At 44.8% G+C, this 27592-nt stretch overlaps 1 protein-coding gene and 1 long non-coding RNA gene across 10 annotated transcripts in view; one reads left to right on the top strand and one right to left on the bottom strand.

The window, feature by feature from the left end:
- Positions 1–27592, top strand: part of VPS13D (vacuolar protein sorting 13 homolog D) — a 244880-nt gene that overhangs the window by 185715 nt on the left and 31573 nt on the right. For 7 of the 9 annotated variants that reach the window (XR_011535561.1, XM_070603023.1, XM_070603012.1 and 4 more), the window contains 2 exons: positions 8259–8391; positions 11409–11604. The exons of the other annotated variants lie outside the window; for them this stretch is intronic. Coding sequence is in view for 6 of the 7 variants with exons in the window: in XM_070603023.1 (XP_070459124.1) it covers positions 8259–8391; positions 11409–11604 (329 nt within the window). In the remaining variant the exon portion in view is untranslated. The remainder of the gene's footprint in view (positions 1–8258; positions 8392–11408; positions 11605–27592) is intronic. 9 annotated transcript variants of the gene reach the window in all.
- Positions 5740–7389, bottom strand: LOC139080796 (uncharacterized). The gene is made up of 2 exons (XR_011535587.1): positions 7053–7389; positions 5740–6926 (listed from the first exon to the last, which is right to left on the bottom strand). It is a non-coding gene; the product is annotated as an uncharacterized lncRNA (long non-coding RNA).

Here is a 27592-nt window from a genome sequence, read left to right as displayed (position 1 = left end):
AGATGTCTTTCCTGGTGTGTCTGTAAGGTTTTCACTGGCATTCAGGAGGGAATTTTCTATGAGACAGTCACGAAAATCGTGGTTGGGCTCCCTCTCTAGATTACCCGGTATCGGATTTAGGTAGATACTTCGCTGACTTTTGCTGGAGATGATCGTGGTCTTTGTTTCATCTGTACAACAGGGATGCTAACAGTGCCTGCCTCATAGGCTTGTTGTGAGGATTAAACTAATTAAGTGATTTTGTAGACATGAAGCCCTTGGAACAGTGGCTGATGCGTAGTAGATGCTGTTGGCCTGGGTTTACAATCCTCAAGTTCCACTATGGTCTTCAGCAGTTGGAAGCTTGCTTTTACCTATTCTGCCACATACTCACTTAAAACTTTCATTTATTTGAAGAAACCACTTGGGGACAGATTTCTTTCTAAAAACCTCAAGATATTTCAAACCCTTGAAATACATCTGACTTTTTCAGTAAGAAGCTCACCTTACACTGGTGCCTCACTTCTGTGATTGTTCGCTATGATGTCACCCATCTTGTTTCTTCCCAGGCGTTTGGCATTAAAGAGAATATATCTGTTCGTTTGAAATACAAAGTACTTTACAAGAGTGAAGTCCTTGTGACCTGGAATGAGATAAGCTCGAGCTTCTTTTCTATGGTGAAGTGTTCTGTTTCGTTTCTAAATTTCTATATTTTGAGTTTTTAGTCTATTTATAACTGATTTCTTTATGCTTTCCTTTGTTCCAGAAAGGGCATGAGGTGATTCCTATATTACAGGGGACTCGCAGGATCCATTTGGGGAGAAAGGAGGGGTGGAGCGCTCACTAGAAGAAAGAGGACTTGTAGTCGTAAGCTTTGGCATTTACACCATGCTTTGTGGTTTTCCCAAGTGCTGTTAAAAGCGAGGTCTCTTTGTGTTGGCCCGGGGGCTGTGAGGGTGGCGTTCTCATTGTATCAGTGGACTGATCCTTGACGAGAGTGTGCGTCTTGCTCCGGTTCACCCGGCTAATACTAGTGACAGAATTGGGGTCAGGACTCTGCCTTCCAAAGCCTGTGTGCTTTCCTGGAGTTGAAATAATTTCTCTGCCAACTCAGGCTTTGTGGTGTGACCATCTCAGAGGGATTTTTCTTCCACATCGTAGGCTGTCTCCTGGCTCAGTACTGAGGCGTGGGCCGTTTGTGCATATTGAACAACCTTGTTAGGACGGCAAAACTGGAGGTCTGTCATGGGGTGGGAAGGCCTATTCCCTTGACCAGCACTAACTGTAGAAACCCAGCTTCTGCTTCCCTCTGCCTGCCTCAAGGGGTGTTCAGCAGTAGACAAGTGGAAGCCTGGCATCCTCAAGGCAATCCCCTACCCATTCTGGGGGAAAGCCTACAAAGAGGCCTAGCTGAGGAGGAGCCAGAAGGTGGGCACCATCCCGTCCTCAGCTGGGTTTAAAGATTCATCTTGCCCACGTGACTCTTTCTAATTGGTGTCGAGAAAGCAGGCATGTGTCTGTTGTTGAAAATCAGTCTTCCTGGTCCTCTGTGTGTGTGTTCTGCTTATCTCTGTGCTTTACCCTTACAGCAAACTCTACTAGTGCTTTTTAAAGTAAAAGCAAAATCCTATTGTGAGAGTGCTTCTCACCACTCTGAGCTTCTAGATTAATCTGAAACAGCATCTGAGTTCACAGCTGGGTCAGAGTTGCAGAACAGCAAGAGAGACTTGCCAATTCAGCAGGCGTGTGTCTTGGGCTAGTTAAGAACCGGGACAATCTTGAAGTCTGACTTTGTTGCTTATGTTTAGACCTTGTGTGCTGAGATAATTCTGGGTGGCTTTGGATAACTTTGTTTCTTAACTGAAAAGGAGTGTCTGTTGCCTGATAAGTGTTTATCCGTGAAATAGCGCCATGGTATGTCTTAGGGTAGGAGGGCCTTTAGATCTCCAGAGGCCGAAAACACAGCAAGGTCCTTGGCTTAGGCATGTTACTGGAGTAGAATGTCAGTCCCAGCTTTGAAAAGACCTCTCTTTTATTCTCATTCAGCGTCTCTCTTCTGGATTCTTTCCCCTTCTCTCTTTGCCTTAAGGGCTGTATGTAACCATCACCAAGTAGAACTGAAAACAGACAAACCTACTCCACTTTTAGTGGATAGAGAGATGGGGTCCAGAAATGCCTCTTTCCTGCCAAACCTCAACTTGTTCCATGCCTTTTGTTTTTAATGCCCCTCCCCAGGACCCCCACCCCCGTCACCATTTGGCTGAGCGAGGACTAGCTGTTTGATTTGCCTTGTGCTGGTGACACATACCCACTGCTTTGTTGGGTCGCGTCCTCCTCTAACTCTCCCCTGTTCACAAGTTATCACAAAAGGGTTTTTCAGTGTTAAGGCAAAACTCACACTCTGAGAATCATTTTTAACTGCCATATTTTAACAATACGAAACAGAGTGAAGTGATGAAGACCATTTTGAAGTGACTTAGGTCTGATGTGACTCGAAGGAGGTTTTCCTACTAGTATACCAGCAGAGTTGAGAATGACTCTGCTTTAAGCCTCCAAACTACTTCTAAAAAAGTTGTAAAAACTGGTGGGCTTGTTGTGTGCCAGAGGCTGCCAAGCCTTTTGCATTATCTCCTTGACCCTTCCAAGTAGCCCTTTGGAGTAGGGAGTCTCTGTTTTGTTGCAGATGAGTAGGCTGAGATTCTGGAAAGTTAAGCAGCTCTAACCAGGATGCATATTTAGTAAGTGACAGGGTAAGAATTTGACTCCTCTGCCCCTGCCTTTTGACCACATTATGGCAGTCCCCACTGAGTTCATGTAAGTCAGTCAGCCTTACTTACAGCCCCAATTTTAGCTGGGTTGTCTGAATCTAAGCGTTCAAGCATAGCTTATTGCTGGCGAGGCTGATGAGAATTGGAGCTGTGCTGGTAGCTGAGATTTGCAGCTGTACGACTTTATAGTTGGAAGAATATAAGACTCTCCTTCACACTGCTGAGTCCTGTCACTTCTTTCCCTTTTCCTGTTATACATGGTCACCATCTGCCCTGGTGACAGGAAAGTACTGTCACCAGCAATTACTCAGTGGAACAAGGATGTTAAAGAGGAAGTTTCCATTAGATAAATAACTATGAAAGAAGAACCTCAGAGAAGGGGGAGAAATCAAGCCCAGGCCCCTGTCGCACTGGCCAAATCTCTTTGGCCTCCTGTGCTTGCTGCATACCATAAAAGGGCCAGGGAGACTGATAGGGACACAGTGTGACTTCTCTTGCACCATTCCAGCATCGACTTGAATTTCAGTTTTATGAAATCAACTGTTCCGAGCCCAGCCCCAAACCCGGGCTAATTTGTAGGACTCCAGTTCCATAGACAATGGGATTATTTTTGGAGGGTGGGGTATTGACACGCAGTGTTTGACAGCTATGCAGTAGAACTGGCATCTTGAAGTACTTCTGAGATTTTTACCCCGTTGCTGAAAATATGGCTTCCTAGAAATTCATGGCTTTGGGCTGTGGCCAGAACTCACAAGTGCGGCCTGTGCTTAGCTTCCCTCAGTGAAAGAAGCGGGGGAATCACTGTTGTCTTTGCAAGTGTAATAGCAGGTTTTCTGAAGGATGTTCTGTTCCTTGGACCCTTTCCTCTTAGCTAGGACAGTATTCACTTGTAGCCTTAAGTTTTCTGTGGACTTGAAGTTGCTGTAAAATGAGCTATATTGACTTACGCCTCTGCAAATTCTGTGCCTGGTGTTGAGGTATCGCTTATACCAAGTAGAGTTAGAAATTACCTGGAAATTGCCTTCCAGCTGCTAATGGCTTTCCCAGTGTGTGAGTCTGGCATGTGCTCCCTGCCCTGGTGCTTTATGCCCCTCCACGGAGGCCTCCCCTTTACTGGGGATGCCCTCTGCCAATGCTTTGTGTGCACACTGTCTCATTTAATCTTCACAACAGCCCTGCAGAATCTGGTTAGTCCCATTTTGCATATGAGGAAATTGAAGTTCTGATAACTCAATACTGTTTTTTGTTTGTTTTTTTGCTTATTTGTTTTGAGGAATATTAGCCCTGAGCTAACATCTGCTGCCAATCCTCCTCTTTTTGCTGAGGAAGACTGGCCCTGAGCTAACATCAGTGCCCATCTTCCTCTACTTTATATGTGGGACGTCTGCCACAGCATGGCTTGCCAAGCAGTGCCATGTCCACACTTGGAATCTGAACCAGTGAACCCCAGGCCCCTAAAGCAGAACATGCAAACTTAACCTCTGCGCCACTGGGCCAGCCCCCTCAATACTGTTTTTATTGAGTGGCTCATATGTGTCAGGCTCTGTGCTGAGTGTTTTGCGTGTTGTATCTAATCCTGACGGCGCCCCTGTAGGTGTATACTCTGATGACCATTTTGAAGATAAGGAAATGGAGGCTCACAGAGATGAAGCTATTTGTCCAGGATTTCATAGCTATTAAATGTCATAGTCAAAATTCGAGCTCAGGAGGGAATGGCTTTCCATTATGCCGCAGGCATATGTCCTGACTGAGGTCCTTGAGGCAGGAGGCAGAAACCACTTCTGATTTAGGATTCTCATTTGCTAGCCTGGCACACAGTAGGGCTTCCGTACATATTTGACTGGACGCAGAACTAGACTGTGCTTGCTCATATCCTGATGGTTTTCAGCCATTTCCCCAGTGCCTCTGGGGTTAGTTTTCCCTTTGAATAATCTGAATGTCTCCCTCCAGTCTTCATTTCCCATTTTGATCATCCACGAGCATGCCATAGAGCATCTGCTCTGAAAAAACTTCAAATTAAATTTGATTTTCAACACATTTAGCTTTTCTTTTAAAAATACATGGGCAGAACTGGGTGGAAAGGGGAAGGATGTCCTGCACCCCTCACTCCCACATGATGTTGTAGCTTTCATGGGTGTCTCTGCTCTGTTTTGACAATCATCTTCAAAGTCAAGGACATGGGTGAAATAACACTTCCTAGCCTCGGAGAAGACGAGTGCCAGAGGGCACCCATGAAGAGTGCTTCCTGGAATCGCTTCTCTCTCCAACCCTTGTTCCCACCCTGTCTTTGGGGGAGAAATAAGATAGGGGTGTGATTTACTTTCCCACTGAGGTGGGGAATGAGAGATGGAATTAAGGATGACTAAGTGCTCCCACAGTGAGAGAAGGCCCAAGCTTTGTGGTGCCCTGGATTCAGGACTCAGAAGCCCAGTGGACTGGCCCAAAGCCCAGCCTTTGACCACGGTACCCTTCATCTAGCTGGCTTTGGTTTAGTTCCTATAAAAAGTCTCTCTCCTTAAAATCTGATTAACCTCTCATCCGTACGAGTTTGGTTGGATCACAGATTTCAACATCTCCCCAAGTTTTCTGAGTTCTCAAAGTCACCTTTCTACGCGTGAAGACTTTTGTAATCATTTCCTATTAATATCTTTGTGTCCTTTACTTCTACTCACTAGTGACCAAGGACAGTCCACTTGGCTTGCATAGTCATTTTTTATAGACAGAGAAGTGGGAATTCAGATGGAAGTCCTGCTGTAAGTGGAGCAGGTGTAGGTACCTCTCCACGGCAGGGGGAGGCACCTGAGAAGCACGTGGAAGAATCCAGCATTTAGGGGCAGCAGTGGTCTCCTGGGTCATCTGACCCCATCCTCCTGAGGTCACTGTGGTATTTTGTACAGAGAACACCCAGGTCCAGTTGGTGCTGGGAGTGCCAAGGCTGCTGCAGCAGAATTGATTGGCAAGTAAGCTTGTGGCATTGGCTCACTCATAACCCTTGGATATTAAACTTGTTTTATTGACAGGAGGTGGGGGCGCGGGGGTGAAGGAGAGGGGGTGGTTTTGCGCAGTTTGCCTAAATTATTCTCCCAAATTCTCTTAGAGGGAAAAAGTATTGTGGGATTTTAACTTCCTCCTAGTCAGCTGCCAGAAATAGGTAGACAGAACTTTCACTTAATATCTCTTCCAAAGAAATACCTCTCCTCAAGGACAGTAAGAGTGTGAGAAAAATGGGAAGGACCTGAACGAGACCCCGCAAGTAGCCTGGGTGCTGCTGGACCTCTCCAGGGGAGCTTGCGCGTCCGGAGACACCCACGATGCGCTCCCGAGACAGCTCTTCACTGCACCGCCCCCTCACCTCTGCTCCCGCGTCAGGGGGAGGCGTGCCGTCCAGAATATAGCAGGGACTAGTTCTGGACCCTTTCCAAAAACAAGGGTCACATTTTCCTCTCCTCTCTCGCTTCCCAGCTGCTTTAAGTTTGCGCTCCTGGTCCTTGTCACTGTCTGTTCCGTGTGTGGAATTGTTACCTTCCTAATGAGGCTCATCCTTGAGAATAGGCCTAAGGCTGCCATTTGTTTGTATCCTCAGTAGTGCCTAAACCTGTGCTGGGCCCGGAGTAAGTGCTTAATAAAGAGATTCCAGCTCGGATCATAGATCACATACTGTCCGAGCTGGAGAGGATTCTGGAACCACCAAGCCCCACACTCTATTTTACAGATGGTACCACTCCAGAAACTCACTTAGGAGGCTGGTGTTTATCTGTTGGAAAGAGAGGGTTTTGGGTTTTTTTTCAATGTCAAAGCCTAGCGTAAATGACCATAACTCTAAACCTTTGAAAGACTTTCTTCAAATGGTGCAGGATGTCCCTCCTTGGACTAGTAGCTGAGTAATAACAGTAAGAATGCCAACTCAATTCCATATCCAGAGCCACTGTCGCTAATCCTTCCAGCCCCATGTCAGTGTCGGCACTGTCACCGTTCTCCAGATGCCAGGAAGGAGGCTCAGTGGCAGGGCGCCTTGTCGGGGTCGTGCAGCTATCGCAATGCTGGAGAGAGGACTAGAATCTGCTTTGGTCAGATGCACAAGCTTGTGGCCTGCAGTCGCTCTTAAATGGGGTCCCTGATGAAAGTCCTCACTTAGTGATTCACAGCGCTGGCTTTCCAACATCCCATGGTGTCTGTGTCCTAAAGGAAATTGTGAAATTAATTTTCATTAAATTTAGTTCTCTAATTGGGCAGGGAGTGACAGGAAGGTCAAGGCAAAAAGCAAATAATGATAGAGATTGCATTTCCAGAAAGGTTGGTACTCACCGCCCTGGATCGTAAAAGCATTGGCGTTCAGCAAGAGGAACGAGTGTTCCCGTATCTTGCTCCAGGAAACGCTGCTTTACATAGAACTGCTGTTTCTTCCTCTCGTCCTGCTTCCCTGCCCAGAACTCACCTTCTCCTGTCACTAGCGTCAAGAAGCCTCAGGACTGATGGCTCACCAGGGCAGATCTGTGTAACCCTCCTTGGCAAACCAGAATGAAACAGGCTACCCTGTGTCCTGGGTCTTCAAGGCAGGCTGTTCGCCTTGAATCTCTCCACTGAGCTCTTATATCTAAATAGCATTCCTGTGAGTTTTCTGAAAGGTTAGTCCCGGGTCATTGGCACTTAAACCACTTGTTTTGGTAGATCCTTCCTGAGAAGGTTAATTATATATTTGATATCCTTCCCTTTTTATGCCTGAATGATGAGGATAAGTACCCTGTGGTTTATTAACTGTCACTTTAAACCTTTTCAAATTGTCTTGTGACAAAACAGAGTTTTATGTCCTTTTCATCTCACTTTGATGGATGACACAGCTTCTCTGGTTAAAATATGCCAGGATAAATAAAATCTGTCTCTGATTTGTGGGGGAGGATTTTGCATGTGAAGTCATGAGTTCAAGTCTGCCACTTCCTATGAAAGGTGGCCTAACCTGTTAACCTTTCCAGGTACTTCATTTTTTCTTTTGACAAATGAGGCTAGGCCCCTAGGCACTTGGTAATTGTCGAATAAGTGAAAGAAAAGGCATTGCTTTAGGGCAGTTGGTGTCTAAAAATTTTGATACTAAACCCTAAAGCAACAATTTGCCACATTTCTGTTTTGAACCCCACTGATTCTTAGAGCCAAGAGCCGCTGTCCTCACCGTTGCAGAATCCCAATGCTTGCCTCTCTCCCAGGCCATCTTCTTATGCCTTTCATTTCCCTGTAAATTTGCGATAGACTCCTGGAAGGTAAGTACCAGTATGGATTTTTAGTAGTTGTTTTGCAGCTTTGCCTCCACCAGTGTGAGCATCCCACACTTCGTATGTGTCCAGTGCTTGAGAGCCACTCTCCCGGGACACACAGTGTATGTAATTCAGCAGTTAATCTCTCTCTCAGTCGGTATTTACTGAATCCCAGCGAGGGAAGGGATTTATTTAAGATCATAAAGTAGTGAAAATAGTGCTGAGGTCTTAAAACTCTTTTCCTTCTGTTTTTAATTCATTCCAGTTTGCAGGGACGTTATCAGATGGTTTAGGAAAGACGATGGACAATCGGCATCAGTCAGAGCGGGAGTACATCCGATACCATGCAGCTACAAGTGGAGAACACCTTGTAGCTGGCATCCATGGCCTGGCTCACGGTAAGGCACATGATAGCAGGCTCCAGAAGAATGGCTCTGCTGCCACAGTTGCTCGGAGGGGCCTTTTCACCCATCCGGGCACAAGTAGAAAAAAGAAAGCTGACAACAGTGAAACCCTAGTTTGATGTTGTGGTGGGCCTGACAGCCTTCCGAGCTCTGTCTTCTCCTCGCAACTCAAGTGCTACAGCCTGGGAGAAGCCTTCATTCGTTTTCAGAATGCTCTGTGCATCGCATTCCCTCCTATTCTCTGGCTTCTTTTCCTGAGGTGTGGTAAAGTGTAATCCACTGAACCACTTTTTAGAATATGGAAGTGTCGGGGGCCGGCCCGTGGCTGAGTGGTTAAGTCTGCGCACTCTGTTTCGGTGGCCCAGGATTTTGCCTGTTTGAATACTAGGTGCGGACATGGCACCACTCATCAGGCCACGCTGAGGTGGCGTCCCACATACCACAACTAGAAGGACCCACAACTAAAAATACACAACTATGTACCCAGGGGTTTTGGGGAGAAAAAGGAAAAATAAAATCTTTAAAAAGAAAAAAGAATATAGAAGTGCTGCTTCAAGTTGCCTTCTGCTTACTGATCTTTCCTTCCATAGAAAGTGAAAAGTGAAGTTGGCTGCCAGGTTTGTGGCCCAGATGTTTTTGAGTCTTGTATAAATGCACATTCACAGGGATTGTAAATCCATGTGCCCAAGAGATAGGTGATGGCATGAATGTCTTAAGTCTGAATTTGTTTGAATTCTGACTTTGAATGCTTTAATTCTGACTGACTTGCCTTTTGTTGCATTTTTCTCAACGACTTGTTAGTGTGGCATTCAAGGCCCTTGGAAATATAAACCCAGCCAACTTTTCCAACCACTGTCCCCCAGCCACAGTATACCTGAGGCATTCAGACCTACGCACTGCCCCCAGGCATGCCTCCAAGTCCTTGCTCACTCACGTTCCTTCTGCCCTCCCCTCCTCTGCCTCTCTTTGTTGCCTATCAAAATCCTATGCAACCTCTAAGTCCCAACTCGAATGACATTTGCTCAGTTCCACTCTCCCCGGTTAGAATGAATGACAGGGAGAGCACACGTGGCAGTCTGGGTTGCACACGTAGCCAGCTGTGAGTCTTGCTGTCCTGGTAGAGTGTGAGGACCAGGAGAGCAGAAAGACCGTTTTGTCTTGTCTTTCTGCTTGCAGTACCTCACATGGTATGTGGCATATAGCTCATGCTTAGTGATGGCTAGTAAATTGAACTGTTTGTACCAAGTTCTTAGGAATAGTCTGAAGCTATCAGAAGTCATGTCAGGACTGATCAAGTTTTGAATATCTGCATTTGGATGAAGAAAAAGGAATATTCTCTTCATGCTTAGGACACAATATTTAGGACAGAGTTTTTGTTTATCAACTTTCCTAATGGTGAGGTTTGGATCCAAATGCCTTTGCTTTTCCTGAGCCTGCCCGACTGGAAAGGGAGCAGCCCCCAAGGAGACATCAAGCTAGAAGTAAAATTTGGCTGAACTTAATCTGTTTATGGACTTTCCAAGTTGATTGTTGGGCAATCATTTGGGGTTAAAGATTTAATCATTCTCTCTAGTAACTGTAATGATAGTGCGTTGAACTATTAGAGGACTGGTTTTTGGTGAATATAAAATGCTTTGCTGTGTATAATGCCTTTATCTCTCCAGCGTCCTTGGCTGTGGAGAAAAAGCATAGCTGTCCTCACTTTTTAGATGGACCTACTAGTGTGCTGAGACGGAGGGCGGTTGGTTCAAGGTGGCAGAATCCCCTCCAGGCAAGGATCATTCAGAGAATATGTATAGCCTCTCCAGGAGCCAGTTAGGCCAGTCTGAGACCAGAAACCAGTGGCCTTATCCAAGGAGGATCCGTTAAGCTCTGGATTGTATGAAAACAGTAACCTAGAAGGAGTTCCTTCCTTCAGGATGAAAGAACCCTTAAAAGATAACAAGAACCAGAGTCCATTCACTCTCCTTGGTTTAAAAACTGGGAGTCATGCTCAGTTCTCTCCGTAGCCTCTGCTTCCCCCAGGCTCAGTCATGTCTCTCTCTGCCATGCGCTTTGCTCAGAAGGTTGGAAAGGGATGTTGCCTCACTGCAGCAAACAGACCCAGAATCCGAAAGAAACGTTGTGAATTCTCAGTACGTTCTCACCCAAGGAATTTCCTTTACCAATTTGTCTCACTAGAGCTGAAGAGTCTAGAGAGCTTCCTCACACCCCCACTGTCCAAGGGTAAACATCCTGTGAGTGTCCCTGGCACAGGTCCTGGAAGTGCTCCCCGCACAGGGCCCTGCTTCTTCCTGCAATGCCTGTGTCCTCTCCAGCCTCCACCAACTGCTGGCCACTTACGAGGCTCTTCAAGGTCATCACTGTCAACTTGCAGAATGTTTGGAATGTCTTTTGACCTCGGTTGGTCTTTTGGATTGACTCCACTGAGGGTCCGGCTGCCTTTGGCAGCTTTTGGGGGTGCCTTTCATCAAGGCTTCGTCATTTACTGTGATTGCCTGTTCCTGACTTCAGCAAAGTGCACAGTAGCTTTGACCACATTTTAAACATTTGGTGGTGTTGGCCGGTCACACAGTGTTCTTTGAAAACTGAGGATCTATATTTAGTTATTTCTCTGCCTTATATTTTATGGGATCCCAACTTTCCCTGCAGGCCCTGTTTGCTAGTCTGGTGATTTGATCCTACTGTCTGCATCCTCTCCTGATTGCCCAAATGCTGCCTAAGCTCTGGGATTGAACAGTAGCCACTGCGAACCTCTTAGCTTGTCTCTGATTTTTTAAAACTGGAACACACTTTACTTCTGACTAATGTGTACTATATATTCCTGACTGTGAACTTCCTGGCAAAGTCTGCTGGTTCCCCATCCTGAGCTGGCCTGCCTGTGACCTATCAAGAAGTAGACAGAATGCCCTAAGTTGCCTTGCCAAGTGCATGGAATTGAGGGGTTTGGCTTTAAATGCTCTTACTGTTGTCGTTGGCCAGATTACAATAGCCCTTGTCTTTTTTGCTAGGTATCATTGGTGGATTGACCAGTGTTATAACCTCAACAGTGGAAGGTGTGAAAACAGAAGGGGGTGTCAGCGGTTTCATATCTGGCCTTGGGAAAGGGCTCGTTGGCACTGTAACCAAGCCAGTGGCAGGCGCCCTGGACTTTGCATCAGAAACAGCCCAGGCGGTGAGAGACACAGCCACACTTAGCGGCTCCAGGTCAGTAGTCATGGGGGGACTGGCTTCTGCAATTTCCAGCCCAGGTCTGCTGCTTCTCCTAACCCATACTGATATGTTTAATAATATACTTTCTGCCTTAATGATGTGATTTTTAAAAATTTGAATACATATAACTAAAATTTATGACCTGCCTAATATAAATACGTGAAAATGAGGCACAAAAACATGGCATGGCTTCTTCCAGATCTATATCTATCTGTCTATATCTATATCTGTGTGTACTGGAGATATATATCATATAGGTGTAGATATAGATATATGTTGTTTTTCTTCATTAGAGGGGTCAGAAATAGGATTACATCCTTACAAGTATCCCTTGTTCACCAAACTAACTAGATCCCCCGCTGCCCATTAAGAGAACTGTCAGGCTGTAGGCTGTCTTCCTCTGAGGCCCCATGGCACAGTTCTAGAGTCCCTGCACTTGTGGTTCACCACATGGGTCTGTGCTTCTACTTGAAAGGGCCAGCCAGTCCCCAGCCTCACAGAGAAACTACCAAGCAAGTTGGCGGGTCTGCTATGGGATGCTGCCTTGCCCTGGTACCAGCTGAGACAGGAAATCAGTGACAGATCATATGGCTCCAAATCCTACAGAACTTAGCTATTCATGTTAGTGGCCTGCTTTAGCCTCCCCTTTTTCAGAGTGACTAATTGAGGATCTTATCAATAAAGGGTGTAATGAATGTTACAGTTCCCAGCCAAGCTGGACTCCGCTTAAGCCCAGAAGGATTTTGCTGCTGCCTAGATAATAGATATTCCCTAAGTGAATTAGTGTGCCCTTTTAGAGTGCCTAGGGTCTGGGCCATGTCCACATCCTATTGTTCCTCAAATAGGATTTGAAGTGAAGTCGTCCCCAACCAAAATGAATTCATTTGTCTGTCACCAGGAAACCTAACTGATGACACGTTACTGCAGTGGGGAAGATGCTTGAGACTGTAGGCTGGGACCATGCAGTGTGTTCTGCCAGAATGTCTTCCATCTGGAAGCAGCTGGTTTTTAGGAAAGGATCTGTAGAGTTTACTTTAGTTAAGTTACGTTCTATTCTCGGATGCAGAGCTAAAACAATCCTGAGTATACTGTGAAGCATCTCTGAAGTTAGGAGGAGGGACAGGAGGGAGGTTTCGAAGGTATTTCCAGTTAGTTTGTCCGTGTCTGCTCAAAGCCCGAGAAGCCTCCGTCCAGTATTTTGTTAGGACAGTAAGACCTACTGAAGTGTGAGTAAAGCAGGAGGCCCCTGAGAGTTCCAAAAGAACCATCCTTATTCTTAAAATCCCAAAGTGGTCAAGGGATTGAGTGATTTGTTTCAAAAAGGGTCTGAGGTATAGGTACTCAATTTTAAAAATATCATTGTTTTGTGCTGTGCACTTTAATGATGTTGACCAGAAAGAAATCGCTTGAGTTTTGTACAGTGTCAGTTTGGAAGTCTTGATAAAGTTTTGCGTTCTTTTTAGGAGCCTAAGAAAGGAACAGAATGGTTGCTGCAGAAAGAAAGGTGTTCTTGTCATTTCATCAGTGGTGCAGCGTTGCTGTAGAAGGTTCGACTTAGTGTCAGCCAGTATACACGTCGTTTGTTCGTTTTCATTGATTGAAAATTCCCTAAGAACCCAAGTTTGGGAATACAACAGAAAGCAAGGCTGGCCCGGGTCTTCCAGGGCTTACAGTCAAGCAAGGCAGCAAACATAGAATGAATCATCATATAAATAATTATTTGCTAAAATTATGATAAATGACACGGAAGATTTACAGGGCGCTGCGCAACTGTGTAATCAGAAGGCGGGGGAGAGAAGGAGGTTGGCTAACACATGGTCACTGGGGTCAAAAAGGCATTTCTAGGGAAGTGACATTTGAGATGAATCCTGAAGTCTAAGTAGGAGCTGGCCAGGGGAAGAGAAGCAAGAATCACATTCCAGGTAAAAGGGGGACAGAGGAGCTGTGCAGCTGGCCTCGCAGGAAACCGTAATTGGTCAGTCTGAGTGAAGTTTACCTGTCAGCTTCCCAGCACAGCGGTCTGCTGAGCCATTCAGTCCTAGAAACAAAAGCTACAGTGACAAGTGAGGAGCAGCCAGGTAGTCATGGGGCTATGGGCGGGAAGCTTCCAGGAGGGAGAATTAGCTTCTGTGTCTCCTCTCTGTTCCTGGAGGAGCCCAGAGTCGGAGAGCCGTGGCCAAAGGTACCAGAGGTGAGTGGGGCACAGGCTAGACCCATGCAGATTGGAGGCCACAAAGAAACTTGGCCCTTTACCCTTTATTGCACTGAAAAGGCATTAACAGATTCTTCTGAAACACTTTAACCAACTTCCCTCAGTCCATTTATCGAGGACCAAAAGTAAGGTTATTAATGAGGATCCACGTGCTGGAGAGAAAACACTTGACCTGGAAAACAGTAAGGCTGGATCCCAACATCCTTACCTACTAGCGTTGGGCCCCTGCAGTGTCCTAGCCTAGCTAAGCCTCAGTTTTCCATCTACGAATTGGGGATAAACACGCCTGTCTATTTATTCTGCCTCTCAGAGGTCTGAAGCCCAACCAGAGTTATTTTCATGTGGAAGCTATAAAGAACTATAAAGCGCTGGGCAATATTGTTTTTGAAAGTCACATTAAAGGAGCACAGAGATTCCTGCAGGTGGAGAAATGCTTCAGTGCCTTAAGGGTTTGTTCTGATGACACTGTGGTCTCTCAGGAACATTCTAGTTCTACCAAGGGATAAATCACCCTGGTTTCTTGGAAGTGAGTTATAACCATCTCCAACTATCCCAGTTGATTGAACAGGATCCAGGGGTGTTACTCAGGGTTTTTCCCCACTGTTTAGACAACAGGGACTAACAAATGATTTGAAGGGATTAGAAGTGAGATTCTGACCGAGGGCTGACCTGAGCCCAGGGCCTGAGCCAGGAGTAGAACCCAGGAGTCCGAGAGTTCTGCCTCTGAGTCTGCACTTGGAATGAGCCTTTCTGCTGCTTTTGTAATATTTCATCCAAGTGAAGGCTTAGATCTTAGCATCTATGTTTTAAATGACCCAAATTTTAAGCAGATGATAGCAAAGTAAACCATAAAACTGTGAAAGAATACTCCTTCCAGTAATCCATCTGAAAAGTGGCCTTACAGGAAACATTGGCTCCTTTTTGTGTTTATTTGAACATGATTTTATTTATAGGGAACCCCCCCCCTTGAGTTCTTTTAGATTAAAATACTTCCAAGTTGTTCTTGTTGGAGTGTACAGGCATTCCAAAAAGACAGCCACCTAACTTTTCTCTGAAATTTCCATGCAGTCTAAGAGTTCTTGTGAAGGCAGGTGGGGGTAGGGGAGAGCGGAGGGCGGAGGACAGCAGAGCCTTTGGCCTCAGCATGAATGTTGTGGACCAATATCCCCTGCTGCATTTGTTAACTGGACAAGTATGTGTGGTTTGGAACTGAAATAAGAAGCCTTTTCCAAGGCAACGTTCTGCTGGCTCAGGTTGCATCTTCTAGTCTACGTGTATTGGGCCACATTTGTCTGTTCCCAAGTAAAGTTTATGAAAATGGCACAGATGCAGCCACACTTGTGGTGCCATTGAACCCATGTGGAAAAGCCCACAACCCTTCAAATAGACCAGGCCAAGGCAGGGCACCCACTGGCTGAGCGTGCCCAGTTCTCTGCATGGGTGGTGGTATCTGATGGTAATATTTGAAAAGATATTTTGGTGGAAAGCTGCAGAAACCCAGGAACAGCCATTTCACAATAAAAGGCAAAAATACCATTGAGAAGAGAGGAGTTTTTGATTCTGGGCTATTTATTTCCTTATTTATTTCTTTAAATACTGTCTCTTGTAGACTTTGGGTTGCATGACGTTTTAGGAAAGTAGCAGATGGTGATTAATAAAGCTGGGCCCTGAGGTTTCCTCCAAAATATGTCTTCACCTTTTTAGTCAAGACTCAAAACAGGGTGGGGGGGACGAGGTGGGAGTTGGCAGAACTTGAAATATTTAAACTAATTTAGCAAAGCTCAGGAGCGTTGGAGTTTATCTCATTATTTAAGTTAGATAAGGAGGAAGGGGGAATTTGAAGGATAATGATAGATCATTGTTTAAGAATATAGCCCTCAGGACTCTGATAATGTTCTGGAATCCCAGGACCCTTGTATTGTGCATGTAGGTGTAAATTCCATTTGCTCTGAGAGCTTTTGAGTAACCTTTCAGTTGACTTCACGAAAAAGATTTATGGTGGGCGTAATTTGACTTTTTCAGTAAAAACACACCCAAGACACCACCCCAAAATTTGTCATATACACTTTCCATTAATGGCCTCTTGGATGTGAAATGGAGACAGTTTTCTTAAGGAAAAGTCCTTTTTGTTACGGTATGTACGTCTTACCTGTGACTATCTGGGATAAAAGGGTTAAGACCCTCTTGGGTCACCAGGTTGGACAGATCAGAAGAAAGTCAGCAAAGGGAATTTTGGAAATGCTTCCGCTCCTCTTTCATTCTACTTTGGTGAAACTGCTTTTCATTATTCTGTTCTGAAAGCAACATTTACCCTTCTTGGCATCGTACATAATCACACCAGAGAATTGGTATGAATTGAACCTTTAGGGAACTTCCAAGGTAAAAATCTAGTAGAAATTAAAATGTTTGTTAGGTTACACCAGTGCTCTCAATTTTTTCCACTAATGTTCCATTTAAGGCAGAGGAGAGTGGCCTGATACCCCATGTATCCAGGGGCAGAGCAAATTCAACATTTCTTGGAAAGTTTCTGTTTTGTCTTGAAACTATAAATGAATTTTACATTTTATCTCATGCTTATTTTAATAAGAAAATGTTTTTAATTGCTACCCAGTAAAATTAACCCTTCAGAAAGACAGACTACGTCTTCTGGTAGCTGCTGCCTCATACTCGTTTAAGAAGTACAAGGTGCTCCTTCCAGATGAGTCTTGTAGACCCTGGTAGCATCAGTATAAAGACATGTATGCTGGTAAGGGTGAAAAGCTAGAGCCTGATACATATTTGACCCTGAGGCTCTGTTTCTTATCTTCGAGCACCTCTGTCTTTTGACTTGGTAACTACCCGCTGCTCGGGGCAGTCGGTACATCAGTAACACGTCAGTTTCATCATGAGAAGGAATTAGATTTCACTGAAACTGAAGAGTTCTTGTGGCATCCACCTGAAGGAAAGGGACTGTTCCTATCTCTCTTCTGTTGTCCGTAAGTGGCACAGTGGACAGATAGAGGGGCAACCACTTCATCTTCTACTCGGCCTTGAGAGCCATGTAGTCTCACTTCCTGATCTTGCCAAATCAGGCCTTTCCAGAGAATGCCTGAAGGCAGATGGAGCATGTTCTCAGTCCTGAGCAACCCCAGAAGGAAGAACAACATTCATGGGATGTCTCACTCAGGTCTGAAATTAAGCTGATGAAGTTACAGGATAAGATATTTTTAAGAAACATCTTAACAGTCCTTCATGCCTTATAAGTCAAAATTCCTCTCACAGGAACACAAGCAGAGAAATGTTATTTTCTAAGACAGACTTCTTCCCTCTTGATGAACTCTAAATACTGTACTCGCCTTTCACTCACAGGCTTCAGACAGTGCCATTCGCATTATAATAGAACTTATGGAAGCTCAGATCTGTTGCTGAAAAAAAAACAGAAAGTGTGTGTGTTCCTGAACACACATATTTGAGAAAAGCCTTTCCATTTCTGAAATCCCATGGCTCATTTTTATGCGAGATTATCTGTTAGTAAAAAAACCCACTTTTTTGGTCATGGTACATTATAATCATTTCTAGAAAGGAAGGCGTCTATTTTTTGCCATTTTTGGCATGCAGAGATGACTGACTTCATGGAAACAGCACAATCCAGCTTCCAAAAGTAAAAATAAATTGACTTTAGGTATGTACGTCTTTAAAGTACAGTTCTTGTATCTCAACCAGCAGGTCTTTACTCAAAGAAAATAGAATGGAAAAGGTGATTGCTTTTTGATTTTGGTTTCTTCCATTTAATAATCAACCTAGCCATTGTACATCTATAGTCCCTTCCTTGTTCAATGACTTGATTTTTAAAACTCTGGAATGATACCCAATCTTACATACATAAGATGTAGATTTATGGTTTGAACTTTAAGAGAAACAGCACAGTGTATTTCCTCCTGAGAAAAGTTTGTATTTTGTGCATTAGAGAGTAATGAAAAGCCATTTAGTTTTATGGAATTCCTCTGAAAAGGCCTTATTTTTAGGTGTTGATGACTACCCTGTGTCTTTCATGGTTTTCCCTTGCAGAATCCTCCCTCTTTGCTCAGGATGAAATTAGAATCTCCCTTAAAGAGAGTATCCAGATTTGAGTTCAAATGCCCTGCTCCCAGAGAGCTTCAGACTGTAAGATAATTCTGAGATACGCAGAGGACATAGGGGCCAGCAGGGAACTGAAGACTGTAGTATTGTATTGTAAGTAAAGGCTTGTAATCTTTGGAGGAAGAAAAGGTAGGTTTGGGTTTTAGCTTAACCCTGAGTTTCCTTGCCCCATACCTTTATCTCGTACTCTTTTGCCAGACTGCCTCTCAAAGACAGATTCTTACTAAGTTTCTCACTATTTGTCAAATGGGAGGAAAATAAGATGGGATTAGCAAAACATTTTAATCAGAATATATTCTCAAAGAAACAGTTTTATTATATCAGGCTTATATAACTCAAATCAGATTAACAGTGTTACTAATCTATACCCTTAGTGGATTTACTTTAATACATAGAGGAAACTGATTTCTACTTAGCACAAAATTTGTAAGTATGGGTCCTTTTAGAGCAAAGGTTCTCAAAATATGGTCTAGGGAGCCCTGGAGAACCCCCAAACCTTTCAGGGAACCATAATGTCAAATCTATTTTTATATATCTATCTGTGGATTCATATATAGATAGATAAATCACTATTTTCATATAATATTGTCTGATGGATGTACAGTGGAGTTTTACAGAAGCTGCATAATGTGTGATATTGCAGTAGTTTGACTGTAGAAGCAGATAAGAGAATGCAGCTGTTTTCTATTAAGCAGGACTTAAAGAGATTTGCAGAAATGTAAAACAATGCCACTCTTCGCACCTTCCAAGACTCCAGGCAACAACTAGCTGTACCTGGTTAATTTCCTTAACAAGCTGTTCTATTTGAAAATATGGTGGTGATCCATCATCCTGCTGATAAATAGCACGGATCGGTGATGTGGATTAATGTGGATTCAGCTATGGGAGCCACTGTAATGTGAGGCTTCTCTTTGGCTTCCTGCCAGCAGTTGTCAGCCCTCCTGGTTTGCTCCTGACTTTTACTGGGTTTCTTGAAGTAACAATTGGAAAGATTTTATCACATATCAGAAAGCCCTCTCACAATAATCTACCTAATTTAGTCCTTCACCTTAACCCACCACCCCAATAAATTTTAACTTCAGCAGCCTGGTAAGTACGGAGCAGATTACTTCAAAGTGCAAGGTCCATCTTGTCAAAAGCCCACTTGGTTGTGTTAGCACTGCCCTCAGCTCGCTCAGGAAATCGAGAAGGTATATCTGTGTCAGAGTTTACTTGGCAAAACCTCAGCTTTCTACCCTAGCAAAGTTGGTAGAACAGGACAAACCCACAATATTTGGATAAGCGTCTTTGAACTCCTTGTGGAAAGCAGTTTTTATGAGGCCGGTGTTCTGTGTTAACACCAGAGACAGCTTCTAGTCGATTTTCCCCAAACATACTTCAAACATGCATAATGGCAGGGGTGACCCAAGCTGTATCATAAAATCCTAGGGACTGCAGGAAACTTCAAAGGAGAGGCAGAGCAAAACCTCACTTCTCATTACGAGGAGGATGGGTCACAGGAATCCTGGCTAACCCTGGTAGGTTCCATGGACTCCAAGGCAGCCTCACTGGGTGCTGCCAGGGTGGACGGCGGGTGGAGCTCCCTGGTTCCCTGGACTTGCTCGTCTACTGCAGCACGCAGTTAGGTGGACCTGCCCAGCCCCTGCCCGCCTCCTGAGGCCTTAGAGGCCAAATTACCACGTGTAGAGCACTTTCCTATCCCCACTGAAAAGATGCGGACCTCAAAGAGTTTTTATGTTTTTGTTAACTGTTGAGGGGCCTCATTAATTCAATTTAGCCAATTCTGAACTTGTGACATTTAGATCCGATTGCTTGATATGCATCCTGGTTCAAGTATAGGCAAATTGACAGTAGATATTCATTAATTGGTTAAGTATTGACCTCCTACTGTATCCAGGCATATAATAGGTATTAAGTATTGAGAATATTTAAATTCTTAAGGACAAACTGCTTTGAAGAATCTTTCAGATTCTTGAGACTCACCAAGCTGTTTGTCTGTTAGTTTTCTTAAAATAGTCTTAAAATGTTCATTAAGGCAAGTTTCCTATAGCTTTTTTGAAGTGCTCCTTTATTAGGGATTTGACTTGCTGTTTGTTCTTGGAAACAACAGAATTGTGTTTGTATGTGGTGGCACATGTATTGGGGAGGTTGGGTGGTTACAGTTCTTCTTTTCTGCTTTATTCCCAGGTCCATCATAGCTCTTCCAAAACACATTGTTACAGTTTTACTAATTGTTTACAATTGGCTAATGCTCTCTTGCTTTTTCGGTTATTCTTTATACCTTATATGTGTTTACTAAATATTATTTAGTATCTACAATTAATAAGGACAGTGTTTTTAAAAACCTATGATTTTCACCTTAGTTATCTTGCTATAACGAATTTTTTTTGTCTTTTCAAATTAAATTTTATCAGAGTAAATACATGTCCTCACTTTTAAAAGTCAAAGACTTCTACGAATCTGAAAACAAAACCCAGCCGTCTCCTGTCCCACTTTTCCCTACCTCTGATTCCAGCTCCTCAGAGGCAAACACTTTCAACACTTTTGGGTTTTTTTTCAATTTGGAGGTATTTACCTCCATGTTTGTTTAAAAAAAATACCTGTGTAGTGCTATTTCTTGATATCATTTGACTTGCTATTGCTGTACACACGTGTTCCCTCTCCCCATTTGTCAGTGTTATTATACCATACTTTTTGGGGAAATCAATATTCACTTTTACATTACAGTGACTATGTAAACAGTATTCCCAGTGAAGCCACATAGGTCCCTATGCTTGTGTTTCCTTTCTGGTTTAGCTTTTTGGTTTGTTTTTCTCCCTGGAGTTAGTGACTGCTTTTATTATTGTTGTTTACTTAGCTTTCTATCTGCATGTTCCCAATTTATACTCAAACTCTTATTTACTTTCAACTCTTTTTACTCTGAGGTTAGTAACTCCTTTTTAAAAAAAAAAAATTTCTATCTGCCTATTACTAATCTATCTACAGACTCTATGTATGTTTAAAAATGAGTTAAGTAATTTCCTGGTTTCATCCTTTTTCTTGGAAGCTCTCCCCAGCTGCCTCCTGCTCCTGTCTGGACTGGGTGATCTCTGGATCTGCCACAGAGCCAGTGCCCGGTCCTCTGCTGAGTTTCTTTCTTCGGTTTGTTTTGATCTTTGTCTTTTTTGAATAGAGACAGTTCTCAGATGTTTGGAGGTTCTTGATTCTCTGTCCTACTTCTGTTTAAAGATGACGTCCTAACAAGCAGATTGGGGGCTCTCTGTGTGGGCCTGGGGCCCTTCCTGTGGATGTGGCAGCATCAGCTGGGCACCTCCTGGTCTGCCTTCTGCCTTCTGAGGAGGAAGAGCAGGCGAGTGGGGTGAGGGAGGTAGCACAGATCCGTCTGCTTCTAACACAGACTTTTAACCCATCCTCCTGTTTTCACCTCCTCACACACGTGCCTCCCTGTCCTCCCTTCTGCCCCAGGCCTGCGGAGCCGCCTGGTGCCTCCATCATCCTGGAAGTTAGCGGATTTTACCATACTAATTAGCTCACAGCTTTGTGGCTTCCACTCCCTCAGGCTTACATTTCAGCACCGCTTGTCCATCTGCTTTTCAGCTTCTAAAGTATTGTTGACACCTTCTCTTTATCCTTTTGGATTCGTGCCATATGTATCCCTTTGCTTTCACTTTAGAGGGGTCTCTGGACTAAATCTGTCATATTTAATCAGAAGTCCTATAATTTAGACTTTCATTCATCCTTTCTTGAGGTCCCTTCCCCTCCACATCCAACTAGTAGCTCTGAATTCATGTGGTTTTACTGAAATCCATATCCATCATTTCTGCTAAAATAGTCTTTAAGTTTGGTGGTATTAATAAATAATAATAACATTATTTCTCACATTTCTGAACCTTTACTATGATCCAGGCACTGTTCTGTGTACTTTACGCGTATTATCTTGTTTAATCATCACGACGTCTTGAACAGCGTTTGCCTAGGCAGTCAGTGGCCCTTCTTTCCCAACAAGAGTTAGAATGCATCTGGAGAGAAGTCGTTGCTGGTCCTAACCCCAGCTGTAAGTCTGGTATTGGTCTTTAATCTCTCATTCTGTGTGTTGTAAAGAAACAGGTTGTAGAAGGCTCTTGTCAGATCCCAGGAACATGAAAGAAATAGCACACCCCGCGGTAGTGACATGGCCCTGTCACCACCCCTCATTGAACCATAAAAGCTATTCGGAGGGGCCAGCAGCTGGTGAGCGACCGTATTAGATCCTGGGTGCTGATGGGTGTTTTGTAGTTTCCAAGGGAAGTTGCTGAAAGTTTTCTTATCTTGACACTCCAAGGGCAAGAGGTCTTTCTTCAAAGAGAAGGGCTTGTTTCAGAAAAAGATGTGGAAAGAACAGAAAATCACAGGTCACCCCCAGTTCTGGAGAAGAAATGAGAAGGAGCACTGTGGTGGCCAGTTTGGAAGGAAAGCAAGCATTTGCAGGAGTCAAGAAGGAGCTCCCACAGCAGCGTTTGGCTCCCTCGTCTGGAATACGAGGTCACAGGGCCTCCTGGGGGCGTCAGACGGCCCTGGATTTGAGTCATCACACTGCCATTTCTTAGCTGTGGCCAGGAGCAAGATGTCCCCTCTCGTGTCTCTGAGGTGAGAGTCCTTTGACTCATGTGGAACAGGAATAATGACACCTACCTCAGTGGGTGGTTGTGTGGATTAGTGACGTGATGTATATAAAGCACTTGGCCTGACGTGTGGCACACAGCTGGGTCTCAGGAAATGGCATCTGTGTCAGAATCCTTTCTGAATGTGGCATGTTAAATGTGGGTGAAACGGGCATTATGTCTTCACTTCTCAGTTCTGCCCTGTGTCTGAAAACTTACTGCCTGCTTGCTCTAGTGCTAAGATGAGGAGTTCATAGGCTTTGCTGGGCTTTGGTCCTTCTGATTCTCTTTCTTTGCACAAAATAGACAGTTAAAATCAGGCCAACCTGTGACAGTCACGTGGCTGGAACTGCTGCGTGGAGGAACTCGCCTGGGCTCTCAGCTTTGTGTGTGAGAGCCCTACTGGAAAAGGTGTGCGGAGGCCACGAACTTGCTCTGAACCCACCTGCGAAGAGCAAGTGATCCCAAACTATTGTTAGTGTCTGCTGTAAATGATATGCCTCTGGGTTCGAGCAGAGTTCAGCCAAAAGCCCCACATGACATGGAAATCTGTCCTGGAGCCAGGTTTGTCGGGTAAAAGTTATGTAGCGAATGTCTCCACACATTGGCATCTGTTGTCTGCCGATGGTAGGACAACCGAGAATGATGGAGTGCTTCGGAAATTAGGCTGGGGCCTGCGACCCTGTAACAGCTGACACACTGTTTCAGGCCACTGTCGCTCATCCAGCTCTTTTGATAAACAGCTTTAAAAGCATTACGTGGTTTGGAAAGCATTCTTCAAAAACAGTTATATTTTCCAGACGTGTGACAGTCCACTGTTGAGTATTGTTGAAGGGTTTTGACCTGTGGAATCAGATCCCCCTTCAGTGGGGCTGTTGAAACTATCGAGGGCTTATCTGTCTGGCTCCTGCCAGGGCCGTCTCACAGCAGCATTCCCACGTAGGTCCAGGACCCCTATATCTGTTTAAAAAAAAAAAAAGTGCTCTCAGGTTCAGGGCTAGAGTTTAATGGGAGAAACCATTTCTTTCATTTCTAGCTAGGTATGATGGGCTCTTTAAAATGTTGCTTTCATCATGTGCCCTTTATCCCATGGTTTCTGTATAACAAAAGTAAGATAATTATTGGGAAGCTTTGAGCCTTTGAGATGAGCTTTCTCTAGATTATAAATGTTCATTTCATAATTCATTTCAAAGCTTATCTTCCCATTTGTCCTTTTTCCAGAAATTTAGCTCCTGTTGCCTTTTGTGCCTCGTAGGAAATTCTGTGTCATCGGGCAGGGGAGGTGGCTCCTGGGGGATTGACACCAAGGCTAGGTAGTTCATGTGGGACTTAGACTCATATAGACCATGATAAGGACAAAGTGCTCTACTGACAGATGTTTTAAAACTTCTATTGAAGTCTAATAGACCACAGATTTTTTTTTTTTTAAGTTTGGGGTGGGATTCATGGGATTTTATTCTTATTCCCAAAATGCAGTGGTGGAGCTGACAGAGCAGTGCAGAACGTCACTCTGATTTATTGTGTTGAAGTCACAGCAGTTCGCATTCTTTTAATCTGTTAGTGTGGGATCAGTTCCTCCTTGACTCCAGTCTCTATGATCAAAATAACCTGTCTGGATTCTCCTTTTGGGTATTGGAGACAGCGTGGCCTCTTGGCAAGAGAAAGGATTGCAGATCGTGAGACCGGAACCCTGATTCCAGGCCTAACACTACTCTGCTTTGTGGCCTTGTGCAAACAGCTTTTTATCCCCTCCTCAGGTCTGTCCCCCACTTCAGAGCAGGAGAGGGTCCTTCTTGCTCTGGTCGTGTCTGCGTGGCTGAGATGAGAACTAGTTGTGTGATCCCCTGGAGGAATGACACAGAGGGGGCTCCCTCCCTAGGTCTGGCTCCGCCGTCGGGAGGAGGCTGGGCATTGGGATGAAGGAAGCCCAGGCAGGACATAGGAAAGCTTGATAGTATTTTCTAAAAATAAAAAGGCAGTAGGTTAGTCTGAGGCAGTGTTGTACCTAAAATATTCCCGAGCAGCCCTTGGCCCCAGCCTGAACCCCTTGCCTGGCTCAGCACCATTTAAGTCGGTTACATCTAATCCCCTGAGGGGTGACTCTGGCCATGCCTGCCCTGTCGCTGCTTCAGCCCTCCCTTGGATGCCATCTCGGGGAACACTAATGGCCCCAGGGGTGGCAGGTAGATCACCGGGGGGAGTGTGTGAGGACAGCCTACATAAATTATAATGTCCAGGCAAACTGTTGTAACTGGAGTGCTTCCCGCATGCTCGGTCATGGTAGAGATACTGGAGTGTTCACCATTTCTTTCAGCTGATGGGCAAGAAATCAGTGTTAAAAAAAAAACCTCGACAGAGGCCATTTTGCACCAAGAATGGATGGGCCCGGTGTGAAAAAGCAAATTCCAAAATATATTTCCTTTTAGTTCCCAAACTAGTATCAAATTAGTCCTCCTTAGCCCTATCCACGATGCTAGAGTAAATAGCAGTGCCCAGCAGCTCATGGAGAGGGCAATCCAGAAGACACACGGGAGAGAAGTGTGTGCAGCCGTGAGCCTGCTGACGGCAGCTCTGGGCATGTGTAGTGGCTGCTGCTGCTTCCTATTTGTAAGCAACTCATGTTCCTGCATTTTCAGAGTCTGGTCTCTTTGTGTATCTGTGATTGTATGTCCCTGGAATATGGTCATCAAAGTGATCCTGAGATGGAGAAAGTCCAACAGGAAGTGGAGGCATCCAGGTCACTGTTTATAAATTCTCAAAGTCTGTCTTGGCCCCTACTAGAGTCTCATTCTCAGAGGTGGGTCCAGTTTTCCAAACTCTGATATATCAGAGAATCTTGATGCATCTGGACTCATGATGGGCCAGACTAAGCTTTCAGGAGTCCTTCTGTTGTACACCAGCACCTAATGGAGACTGGGTTCATTTCTGAGTATTAATGTAACCTGTGTGATAATGTGTGTGCAGGTGCTTTGTAGATTGTCCTGGGCAATGGGAGATGTTATTATGACTAAAGACTTCACCCTGAACTTGTATATAAATAACCAGACACAGATTGAGTGGATTACGTATTTTTCTTGAGAATCTCCTAAATTAGCCTACCTAACTTTTTCTTGCCTCTTCTTTCCCGACTTAAGCGGTTCTCTATAACCTATATTTTTAACAAACCAGAACAAATAGTATACAGTAGAAGACCCAGCGTAGAGAAGAGGAATTCTCAATAGCAAGAAGCAATTTTCTGTGATCCATTCCTTCCACGGCACCTTCCATCTACCCAAAACACATGCTTTAGGCTTTGGCACGACAAATTCATTAGCTCATCTCTAACCATCAATACAGTGCACAAGGAAATCTTGTGAGGAAAATGCAAGAATGTAGTACACTGTCTATTCAGAAATACATGATTACTTCGAATCAGAAAGCACAACTTTTCACCTTCAGGTTGAACTAGGGTCTGATTTGAAAGAGACCACTGGCTTCGCTACACTCCATCAGAGAGGTCTGCTTCTATCCAGAATGGGAAGATGCCTTTGTGCATGTTGTTGCTGGTATGGGGTTTCTGGTTTTATTTTTAAACAAGCTTGGGCCCTAGTCTCGTGTTGTGTAACAATGGCGGAAAAGGCAAAACTGGCCGGAAGGCACTTATAGAGTCAGCAGTGACTCCTGTCAAAGGCGTTCCTACCTGGCTCTCTCATCATGTCTTTGGTTTGATTTTGGTTTGGTGCTTCTTCTCTCTCTTCCTCTTACTCCTTCTCTATTATGCTTGGACCTTGTTTAGAAGAGTTCTAGTAACCATTCCAGACTTCCACAGTTCAACCCAGTAGCCTCATTTTATGGGTGGGCCCACTGAGGCACAGCAGATGTACACGATGAACCTTGTATTCACAGCTCATTCCTTGGAAAGCCTGGATTCAGCTCTGTGATGACTCACCTTTCCGGCCATCAGGCGGCGTCCTCTGGAGTGAGCTGCAATTGCACCCCTGAAGAGCCATGCCAGGAGTGCTCTCCTCTTTTTTTTTGAGGAAGATTAGCCCTGAGCTAACATCTGCTGCTAATCCTCCTCTTTTTGCTGAGGAAGACTGGCCCTGAGCTAACATCTGTGCCCATCTTCCTCTACTTTATATGTGGGACACCTTCCACAGCGTGGCTTGACAAGCAGTGTGTAGGTCCACGCTCGGGATCCAAACCGGCAAACCCAGGGCCGCCAAAGCAGAACGTGCGAACTTAACTGCTCCACCACTGGGCCAGACCTGGAGTGCTCTCCTTTTAAGTGAAAGCCTAAAACCAAAGTGCAGTCCTGTCCATTGAGCTGATTGTCACAAATTGGAGATGTTGAAGACCAAGGCTAAGAGCACATGGGCAGGCTCAGCAGGTCTGATACATGGACCTTCTCCTGTTTGATTCCAGGGGGCTGAAATGTGGACACCTGTGGACACCCCCCTTCCGTGTGTACACTGTGTGCATTCACATACAGTGCTCACGTATCCCACCCATGCAGCCAAGGCCTGACAACTAAGTTTACTCTTTTCTGTATCAATATTAAAAATAAGACTACTAATCAGTGTTTCCATTCCCATCCCCCGTGGGGCCTGGGAAAACTGGAAGATGGCTGTAGAACTGTGGCTCCTTTTAATGTCTTGGCTATATTGAGGGCAAGCTTGCCTCCCGTGGTACCCCAGAATCCAGGGGTTCACCCAGAGGTGCAGTGCAGGAGGACTTGATTGCTGTTTCGTAGAAGGTTAATCAGAGATCAGAGAGAGGATTTTGCTGTTGTGAGAACAGAGGGCAATCGTACATTCAGGAGCAGCTCGGGGCCTATATGTAAGGGCCCAGGGCCTGCTGGGATGGGGTTTTACACTTGGGCTGTCCTTTTGCCCTTCCACTGAACTCTTTTCATTTCAGTCGTGAGCAAACAGTCAGTGCCTGAACTAACAACCCTGCAGCCCTCCGAAGCATAGCTCGCTTACAGGACCGAACAAAGGGAGGGGGCCGCGTGGGCCGGCCCAGGCCGAGG

Source organism: Equus przewalskii, chromosome 2, assembly GCF_037783145.1.
Source record: "Equus przewalskii isolate Varuska chromosome 2, EquPr2, whole genome shotgun sequence".
Classification (NCBI taxonomy): domain Eukaryota; kingdom Metazoa; phylum Chordata; class Mammalia; order Perissodactyla; family Equidae; genus Equus; species Equus przewalskii.
Note: the sequence above shows the minus strand (reverse complement) of the source record. Positions and strands in the feature narration are given on the sequence as shown.